The 11,144-nt window shown below is 41.9% G+C and overlaps 1 protein-coding gene across 1 annotated transcript in view; it reads right to left on the bottom strand.

Moving 5' to 3' along the window:
* LOC107098834 (probable G-protein coupled receptor 158) overlaps positions 1 to 3,402 on the bottom strand; it is a 28,493-nt gene extending 25,091 nt beyond the window's left edge. The window contains exons 1-2 of the mRNA XM_015396690.1: positions 2,597 to 3,402; positions 526 to 634 (exon numbers count right to left, since the gene is read on the bottom strand). Coding sequence (XP_015252176.1) covers positions 526 to 634; positions 2,597 to 3,402 — 915 coding nt within the window. The remainder of the gene's footprint in view (positions 1 to 525; positions 635 to 2,596) is intronic.
* Between the last annotated feature and the right edge of the window lie 7,742 nt (positions 3,403 to 11,144).

Genomic DNA, 11,144 nt, shown 5'->3' with positions numbered 1-11,144 from the left:
TTGAAAGAGCTCCTGTGTGTCGCTGAATGTGAGCATTGATGACTGAAGGACATCTTCTGACTCGATTTATCTGTTTACTACAGTGCGTTCAATTCATGTTAATGTTGATTTAAAGACATTTCAATTAGTGGAAACAATTGCAGGGGGGAATATAAAAAAAATGTCTAACCAATTATATTTCTGTGTAAATAATTTTTTTCAAGGGGTGTTTTATATTTTCTACAAATGTTGTAATAATCAGTGTTTTAATAGTTTTCTGCATTTAATGTGTGCCTTCTAGATGGGTAGCTTAAGCAAAATTTATTACGGTTTGATAATGAGAATAAAGATTCTGGATTTTGCTTCTTATAGGAAATTCAGCTGAATAAAAGTTCTTAATAACTAACATTGTTTCTTGTCAAAATCTTTCATTCATTATGTTTTGGTTATCGATTAAACAAACAGGAAGGGTTAATTCTCAATTAATCAAATACTCAAAGCAAATGTCCTGCTGGGATATATTTTCCAGGCCTGTTCTTTGTTTACCTCCATGCTGGTGCGATTGCACTGGTGAGTATCAGCAAACCAGCTGTCACCTGTTGCACACTGATCCAAGTCGATGTCCTGAATGTTCACATCCACACGAATAACACCTCTAAATAACAGACAGACAAAATGAATGTTGGTCAATCACATTAAAAATAAAATTCAGCCTTTAACATCTGCTTTCCATTCTGGGTGTTTTTCCAAAATTTGGTAATTGAGAGAATTCATTTTTATATTAAGATTATACTTAAATTCTGTGATCCATGCCAAATAAAAGTTTTCTTTTGACTTTTAATTTTCTCAACTCCCATAAAAGATTTATAAATTAAAATGCCACAAATATTGCTGCTTGGTGTTAGAGTGTCGTGCTTATCGTAAAATTATCCTGCTTGCTCATTTTTGTAATGAAAAAAACAGAGACCAAGATAGATCATTTTAAAAACATTTCTGTACATCAATCCTAAATTTCAACTGAAAACTAAAAGAAATTTGGGGAAATAAAAAAAAAAAATAAGCTACACCAACCTAGTTTCCGCCTATCTGTGACCAACACCTTATTGCTGTATTTTTTGATTCAACCACTACATACTGTCATTTGTACAGCTAGTATCCCATTCTCTGGACTTGGCCATATCTGCCCACTCTAACTCACTCAGATTGTGTAGATATCTGGTGTCATGGGTCCTATATAGTTAAACCCAGACAGTTTATTTTAGATCAAAATTTTCCTCTGGGGTATATTCATTTTCCTACAATTTAGACCTTTTATGAACTTGGATTTAAGCCTGGCGTCACTTTGATGCTGGTATTGCTCTATAGATTAAGGTTTTTGAGTCAGAACAGATGAATATTTTGGACTTATTATAATTTTCTCTAACTGAAATAAGTCAGCCCAAATGCTTCATAATGCCTATTTCACCATATCTGTATATAGCACAGCTTTTGAACATGTGGCCAAAAAGTTCAGGTTTGGGTTCATTATTCTATAATACATTCATAGAGTTTTAACAGATTAATTATGTTTCATCCTAACAGGTTTGTTATTATGCTTGACTCCTTTTGCTTCCATATTGGCCTTCATTTGTTTGTGGCAGAGACTTAACAAGATGTTAGAAACATTTCTCACAGAGTATACTGCATAAAATCATCACACAGTTTAAGAAAATTTGTCAGCTGTCCTTCAGTTATGGTAATCTCCCCTTACATCACATCCTGAAAGGTGCTCTATTTGATTGATATCAGGTGACTGTGCAGTCTATCGGAGTAAAGTAAACTCTTTGACATTCTCAAGAAACCAGTTTTAAGCTCAGCAGAGGCAGAGGAAGACGGATAAACTGTGGGCATAAAGGGATGGACATCATCAGGTTTGACAGAGTTGACTCATTACTAGAACTAATGGTTAAGTATACAACAGTTTCGACAAAACCAATGAAAGAAGGGGAGATAGTTTAGAATTGGGCAGAATCTGTTCACCTGTTGTTGCCTTTCTATCATCTTAAACCAATCTGCCTGCTTTATTCTGCCCATTGACGACAACAAATTTACAAAAATACTGGACTTTTTTCTGTCGTGAAGTTCATTAGGTCATCTTCAGAGTCAATGTCATAAAATTGTTTGCTAATCTATTTCTGTTTATGAGGAATTGAACAGGTGTATCTTCAATAAATGGCTACATAATTTAAAACAAAGTTTTTGTACTGAATTTTCTGGTCTCCTATTTCCTTTTCTTTTCCTTTTTCATCAAATAGAATGTCCATTTGACTAGAGGTATGTAGAATTTTTAGATGGCCTTTATTTAGCACGTTTTATGTAGAGCAGGGGTGGGAAATTCTTGTTGCTGGGAGCCAGTATCCTGCAACTTTTAGATCCATGCTTGGTCCAACACACCTGACTCAAATGGCTGAGTTATCTCCTGAGTATGTCGTCAGTTCATACATCTCTGGATGGAGTGTGCCTTTGGTTCAATACACTCAGGTGTGTTGAACCAAAGGCACATCTAAAAGTTGTTGGATACCGGCCCTAAGGAACTGGAATTGCCCACCGTTGATCCAGAGGATGAGGAGGTACTGACCTGAATTCTGGTGTCAGGTCTGGCTTGAGGCCATAGAAGGAGGCCGACAGGGTGAGCACCCAACCAGGCTTGAAATATCCATCCTTACAATCCAGAAACGGAGAGCTGGCATACTGTACCCCAGCACGGTTAGTCACATAGCTGTCACCCTGTCCCCACTTTGGTGTATCTAAGGTGCTGAGGTCATTGAGGAGCACCCGCTTGGACAGGGCTACAGATGGCTGGCCGAACTCTGGAAATTTCAATTTTCTAAACCAGCTGTCATCAGGGGCAGGAGCTGGAGGGTGGAGGCTGTCCCAGGCCTTGGATAAGTCCTGAAGGAGGATGCCCTGCTGTTTACCAGTTGGGTTGCGAGTTGCACAAAGAACCAGCTGTGGCACTTGGGCAGTAGGATCAGCATCAAAGGTGAGCAGAGCCCGCTGAATAAGGAAATCTGCCTCCAAAAGGGAGCGAACTAGAGCATGGTACCACTCCATGTCTTCATCCACGGTACTCTCTCTAAGGTCACTGGCCTGGAACACCATATTGAGAAAGTTGGCAGTATTAGCCAGGGCATCCAGAGCTGGACCAAGGGGAATGTGGAAGTTACTTGGCAGAGATCCAGTCTGTCCCTTAATGCTATAGGCCCGAGAGCAACGAGCCATGCTCATGGTGGACGGGTCTCCAGTGTATAAAAAAGTCTCTGCTGGTGACCAGTCATCCTCTGTGGGAGCCTCTGAAGGGATCTCCCCAAACTCAGGAAGCTCTGAGGGGAAAGCTTCAGAGCCTCCTGTAGTGTTTGCTGATAAATCAGTGCTGTTGGGCATCTCGCCATTTAACTCTGTTAAGAACTTTGGAGTCACCTGTGATCTTAGGAGGGGTGTAAACAAAAGAAGAAGCCAGATATTCATTCTGAGTCACTCAATGAGAAGAAAAGAAACAGAAACTGGGCTTCAACAACTGTGATCTCTTTCAAATTCCTTTTAGTAAAGCAAAAATGACATGTGGGTTAGGAGTTTGTCTCACCTAACGGTGTCTTTGGGGACACACCTTCACAGTGTTAAACTCTGATGCTCCCACTTAATCCAACAACAGAAATAAACAACATCCCACAGACGCACCTGAAGGTTTCACACATCATCTCTAAAAGGATAGTTTCAGCCAGTAGATGCGAGAGTAAAAATAGGTTAGAGATGAGGGGAGGAACAGGCACATTTCTTCATCATCCACCTGGCGTCTAAAGCCTTCGCCTTTTTTGTTTCATAGTTGCTGGAGAAAAAGCAAACGCTGTTGGTCCTGTAAGGAGGATAACATAAATGAAGATGTCTCACTGGCAGAGAGCGGTTCCTGATGCTGGTAGGAACTCGGCAAAGATGAAAACAACATGTTGATCTGAAGAGATGGAAAGAAAAAGCAGACCTCCTTTAGTTTTCTCCAGTCCTCTATTCTTCTTCTGACTCCTGCTCAACTGATGCGCTGAAGAGCTTCCATCTCATCTGACAAAAACTTGAAATGCTCATTTACCCCCTCCCCCTCTGCTCTCTCTCACCCCTCCTCCATATTAATGGGGCTGCCTACCAGTGCTGAAAGGTGATGAGAGTGGTCCATCTGTTGTGTGTGTGGCATCAGAGAGGAGAGGATGATTCGCTCGGTCAGAGATGAGTGTTGGGCTAAGCTGTGCTGCATTTGGGCATCCATAAAGAGTCACGCTGCTGGATAGATGGATGGATTATCCCCTCCTACAGGAGAGTGGATGGAGAAGAGGATAGGCCTTTACTGCTTCCTATTTATCCCTCAGACACAAATGTGGGCTAAAGCAGATCAAATGTGGAGTGTGTAGAAATTTATGAATGCAGTTGTAAAAACAAAGCAGAAGCATTTGAAGTTTCGAATCTTCTGGTTTTAACAGAGTCAGGGAATTCACTGCTTGTATGTTGGTTATTATAGGTGTGTGTCTTTAAAGGTAAGCAAAGAAAAAAAGAAAGTTTCTAAACTGGTTAGTTGTGCTGGGGCAGTAGTATCCATAAATAGTTTGATTAAAAAACAGATGAGGGAGAAATACAAACGAGGGACCAGAGAGACATTTGTTCTGGTGACCTTGGCAACAAGGTGCTGTGAATCAGTACAACAATTAACTTTGGTTTGTAAAGAAGTAAAACACATGGCTGGCCTCACCACTTATAGTTTATTTGATCTTTTCTTAGTTTTTTATTGTCATTATACAATCACGAGTGCAGAGCAACTAATTTAACCCATCCCCTTGGTGAGCAGTGTGCTGCCATTGTGCGGTGCTAGGGGAGCAGTGTGGGGTTAAGGGTCTTGCTCAGAGACCCAGAGTGTCAGTCCATGGGAGTGGGGCTTAAACTCAGAAACTCTGGATTCCAAGTGGAATTCCCTGTTTCTTATAGTCACAAGTCTGCATGGAACTCCTTTTGTGTGGTATGATATTAAAACAGAAAAAAATTAGATACAGGACTAAAGTACAGAAGGTACAGAAGGCACTGATGAGTAAATCCACATACTACTATGGATAAAGCCCCATGTGTTAGAGTGGCCAAATGAGGATAGTTCTAGATCAGCCACATGTATCTGTTTAGTTTAAAGTTTGGGAAAATGAGTGAGGGGGGGAAAAGGGACCTTTACAAAAAAAGGAATGCCAAAACAATAAAAATAATTCCATATCAATGCGTTTCTTTGCACCATGTTTTTTTTTTTATCCCTTTTTTGGTTTCTCCAATATAAAGATCAGAGCATTCCTCGCTGCATTGAACAGCATATACCACTCCGCTCATATTCGGTCTGGGGGTTTTATCTTTAGGATGCACTAGTCTCTGTTTAAGGGTTTGGTTTGGCTTGAAATGTACTGGGATCTTGTGTTTGGAGAAAATCCTCTTGAGCTTTTCAGACACTCCAGCAACATAAGTGATTGTGATGTTTTTGCGTTTAATNTGAATGCAGTTGTAAAAACAAAGCAGAAGCATTTGAAGTTTCGAATCTTCTGGTTTTAACAGAGTCAGGGAATTCACTGCTTGTATGTTGGTTATAGGATTGTGTTTCTTTAAAGGTAAGCAAAAAACAAAACAAAAAAGAAAGTTACTGAACTGGTTAGTTGAGCTTGGGCAGTAGAAATCCATAAACAGTTTGATTAAAAAACAGATGAGGGAGAAATACAAACGAGGGACCAGAGAGACATTTGTTCTGGTGACCTTGGCAACGAGCTGCTGTGAATCAGTACAACAATTAACTTTGGAAGTAGAACACATGACTGGCCTCACCACCTTTTTTTTATTGTCAGTACACTACCACAACTACAGTAACAAAAATGAATACTTTGCATTCATCCCCTTGGGGAGCAGAGGGCTGCCACTGTGTGGCACTCGGAGAGCAGTGTGGGGTTAAGGGTCTTGCTCAGGGACTCAGAGTGGACCTAGACTTAGGGGCCCAGATTCCAAGCGCAATGCCCTAACCCTTGGGCCACCACTCCCCAAAGCAGGCATTAGCGCCTAAGGACCCACACTGGTAGCTCATTCCCCCAAGCTGAGATACGAACCCAGGCATCCTGTTTGCAGGACGGGTGAGTCAGCTTGAGCCACGCTTGAGCCAGCCAGCCGCCACATGTTTTTGCCATGTGTTTTTCTGTTGCGTCTTAGTGTTTGTTTTAGGTCTTATATCTATAAATGTTCCTTTCATGTGACTTAATTAGTTTTTCAACAGACCTTGTCATTGCTGTGGTTATCGCTTCCATCAGTGGATGAACTTTTAAAACTTTTGTCACATTTCAGGCTTCAAACATAAAAATATAAAATTGACATTTATTGTGAAGAATCAACAACAGGTCAGACACAATCATGAAGTGGAACAAATTTTATTGGTTATTTTAAAATAACAAATAATCAACTGAGTGGGGTGTGCAAAATTAATCAGCCTGTTTACTTTAAGTGCAGCAAACTCTTCAGTGAGGAGCTCTGAATGAGCCAATGTAGACCTAAAGGACTCGTGAGGATAAAAAGAATCCACCTGTGTGTAATCAAGTCTCCTTATAAATGCACCTGCTCTGTCTGTTTAAATCTCAGAGAGCATCAGGGAAATCAAGGAACTCACCAGGCAGGTAAAAATACTTGTGTGGAGAAATTTAAAGCCGTATTTGGATACAAAAATATTTCCCAAGCTTTAAACATCCCAAGGAGCACTGTGCAAGCGATAATATTGAAATGGAAGGAGAGACACAACCTTCCCTCTAAATTTCAGCTCAGACAAGATGAAGATTCACCAGAGATGCAGCCAAGGAGCCCATGATCACTCTGGATGAACTCCAGAGATCTACAGCTGAGGTGGGAGACTCTGTCCACAGAACAACAATCAGTGATATCCTGCACATATCTGCCCTTTGTGGAAGAAAGCCCGTTTCTGAAAGACATCCATAAAAAGTGTGGTTTAAAGTTTGCAACAAGCCACCTGGGAGACACAGCAAATAACTGAAAGAAGGTGCTCTGATCAGATGAAACCAAAATCAAACTTTTTGGCAATAATGCAAAATGTTACATTTGGCATAAAAGCAACACAGCCCATCACCTTGAACACATCATCCCCACTGTCAAACATGGTGGTGGCAGCATGCCACCACTGCTGGGCAAAGATGAATCATAGCAACAAGCTCTCACTCACTGAAACATCAAATTGTTGATATGGTAGGGTGACCAGATGTCCTCTTTTTCCTGGACATGTCCTACATTCCATACCTAAAAAAATGGGGGGGATTTCAAAATTGTCCGGGATTTTGGTTGACTACAGTGCAGCAGAACTGAGCCGTCAGCAAATAAGGCAACATCCCCGAATTGACATCAATTCGGTGCTTCGTTTGGATTCTCCCTCTTTATTGTGGAACTTTAGAATTGTGAGATTTTCTGAGAAAGGAGGTGTGTGAGAAAGGGGCTTCTCCACCCCCAGCTCATGTCAGGACTGGCCCTCACCAATAAAGGTTAAAGAAGACGGAAACTAGGCAACTGAAAATATCGTGAAGACGGGTGCGTATTTATTTACAGTGCGGAAGTGAGCATACAAAAATATGAGAAACAAAAAACTGAATAAACGCAAAAGAAAACCGGCCTCAATCAGGCAACACAAAATATAAACTANTTCTGCCCGGTGTTGTAAGGTTCTGATGACTGAGAGTTTGTGTTCCAGTGGGTGGTGTGAGTCAAAAAGAAGATACTGGTCTGTGTGAGTAGGTTTCCTATACACTTCAATGTTTAGGCTTCCATGTCCTTCCATGCTCACCAGACAGTCCAGAAAGGGTAGTTTGTTATCCTCCGCATCCTCTCTGGTGAGTTTGATGTTATGGTCAACGGAGTTGATTTGTCTTGTGAAAGCTTGCAACTCCCTTTAGCTGGATTTTGACGAATGTGTCATCCACGTATCTAAACCAGCGGCTTGGTGGTGTTCCATTGAAAGGAGAAACCAGACCCGCCAAGCACCCCACTCTAAGCACCCCCCAGAGCCCCCCAGGACCCAAGGACCCCTGAACAGGCCCCCGCGCCCTGTAGGACGTGCCCCACAGCCCCCCACTACACTAAGTGATGGAGTCGATCAAGGGAGCGCAGAGAGATCGGTCTGATGGGGATGCAGATGCTGTCTCAAGATTAATATGATCCAACAACAGATCTCTGTACTGATTGATGTTGAGGTTATTCTTACTTTTCCAAGTATAAGGATAGTTTTCTTTGTGATACAAAATGCAGTGAAAGCCATGCAAACTGATTTTTTTTTCAAGAGAGCTTCCCTCAGAGTCACCCAGGAAGCACACTGATGGGGAAGGTGAAATTTTACAACCCAGGCACAGTGATAAGTCCTTACATACCTGTACCCAGAACCTCTGAACCGGCGTGCAAAACCACAACGCATTAATATAATGATCAAGTTCATTGTCTGTGCTCTGTGGACAGATATCAGATTGTGTAAAACCCATCTTGAATAATTGTAAATTGGGGTTTCTAGTCATGTTAAAAGTTCTTAGACTTATCTGAGCCCAGATGCGTTGTTCAAAGCTGACTGATAAATCCTCCTCCCATTTAGTAATAGGAAGAGATATTGTATCATCCAGTTTAGTCAGTGTCCTGTATAATTTAGACAGTAATTTGGGGGGGGGGGTTAACTCTAGGAACTCTGTTACATTGGTTGGAATTTTTAAACCTCCATCAATATGCTTAAATTTTTTTCTAATTATAGCTTTAATTTGATAATATTCTAAGAATTTATTTTTGTTAATGCCGTATTGCAAATATAATCTAGCAAATGTGTTAAACTCCGTTCCTTCAAGTAAATGATCCAGATAGTTAATACCTTTATTCTTCCAGTACAGAAAGTTTATCATATTATTGTTTTGTAGAATGTCAGGGTTATTCTAGAATAAGTGATGACTTCGTCATTTTAAGATATTCCCACCATGCTGTCAAGGAAGAGCTGATGTTAATATTTTTAAAACATGAATGTCGCTTGATTTTAGAGCTAATAAACAGCAAATCTGAAATTATGATATTACTGCATATTTCCTGTTCTGTGTTTATCCAGGGCTTATCTAAATTACTTTCATTTTAATTATGGCATTCATGCCTAACCCTGACATCTACCTTAACCATTTTTAGTATATTCCTAAACCCAACCTTGACCTAAAGTTAATTCACACAATAAACTGACTTCCTGACATTAAAAATAGGTTTCCAGAACATTAGCACCAGCCTTTAAACCCAACAAGGCCTGTTGATCCTCAGAAGGTTAGAAAATACACCAAAGTCTGATCTCTTAAGGCTGATTTATACTTCGAAACCAGGTTGTCTGCTTAGGTGTCGCAGTGAGCAAAAAGCCGTCCCGCCCCCTCTGCAGACACTTCGCTGCACCTCTCCCAAATTGTAACTGACCGCAGACAGTGCCGCAGACAGGAGGCCGGCTTGTTTTGTTTTTATGACCGAAATAGCGGAAAAAAACTCGTAAAGTTTGACCAGCTAGAAGATTGAGGTGCGCGAAAATGCTGGGACCCTTTTTCCACTTGGATCCCCGCTATTTTTTGCCCCCACTTCCTCACAGCCTTGGCCGTATCTAGACCCACGACATATAGAACAGACCAGGCTTCAATATTGAGCATAAAACAAAAATGTCTGCGTCAAGCTCACTACGACACTCTGCTGCAGGAGTATAACCAGCCCTTTAAAGGAGGTTCTGTCCCTACTTTGCTGTCTCTTGTGTTTGCTGAGCCCACTCTTCAGATCACCCGAATTCAAACAATAAATCTGGTCAGCTGGTCTCTCAATGCAATTGTTTAAATTTTCTCAACTGGAAGACCGGGAAAAGGGGACCCATCCTGTCCTGATGGGACATACTTTGTGGGATACACCATGGATACACCATGGGCGTGATTTACAATGTTGTCAGTATGGATGTTGAAGACCCATGGATTTTTGGATTTATGATACTCTGATTTCTCCTGTTTGGATTTGGAGGATACCTGATTTAATCAAAGAGGATGTCGACAGAAATTATGGCATTGATCAGGCTACTGTCAGCGGTTGACGTGCTCACAAAGGCTGTGAACGAGCAGGACTGTGACCTGGGCCATATGCTGGGTGTGATTGAACGCAAGCTGGCTGCGGTGGTTAAACGCAAAGGTGAGATGAGATAATATTTTGGATGTACACGCTCGCTTCAAGGTGGACAAACCCTAGAAATTCAGATTATTAGATTCACCTAACCTCAGTTTAAAGACGAGAACGGTACCTTAAGGGGACCAGTTGAATGTCACCATATATACCCGTAAGTCCCCACACTGTAGGATGTTTTGCAAAACACTGTCCCCACATTATATCTAAAAAAAGATCTCACACACACACAAACTTGTCTCACTATATTTGTAGAGCCTTTCCATTTACCTCCATATATTTTTACAGCTACAGATACTTAACCCCCATCTCAGGGCTGTCACCCTATCATGGTGGAGGGGATGAGTGTCCCAATGATTTTAGGAGCTATGCTGTCTGGGGGCTTTATGCCCCTTGTAGGTTCACTCAAGGCAGACAGGTCTTAGGTGAGGGACCAGACAAAGAGCAGCCCAAAGACCCTTTATGATGAGCAATATAAATGGACCTAGTGTTCCCCCGCCCAGACGTGGGTCACCGGGGGGCCCCACTCTGGAGCCAGGCCTGGAGGTGGGGCACGCTAGCCAATGCCTGGTGGCTGGCCTTTTGCACAGTCTGAAGAGGAAACATGGGTCCACCTTCCAATTGGCTCACCACCCGTAGGAGGGGCTAAAGGGGTCAGGTGCAGTGTGTGATGGGCAGTGTTGTGGTCAAGACCACCTCACCCGAGACCAAGACAAGACCAAGACCAGAGTGTATCGAGACCCGAGACAAGACCAGGACTTTTAGGGTCAGAGACCAAGTGAAGACCAAGACCGAGGGAAGTCGAGACCGAGTCAAGACAAAGACCGAGGGAAGTCGAGACCAAGTGAAGACCAAGACCGAGGGAAGTCGAGACCGAGTCAAGACAAAGACCGAGGGAAGTCGAGACCAAGTGAAGACCA

The sequence above is a fragment of the Cyprinodon variegatus genome, unplaced genomic scaffold (genome assembly GCF_000732505.1).
Source record: "Cyprinodon variegatus isolate N-32 unplaced genomic scaffold, C_variegatus-1.0 Scaffold815, whole genome shotgun sequence".
Lineage (NCBI taxonomy): Eukaryota > Metazoa > Chordata > Actinopteri > Cyprinodontiformes > Cyprinodontidae > Cyprinodon > Cyprinodon variegatus.
This window is presented reverse-complemented; position numbering and strand designations above follow the sequence as displayed.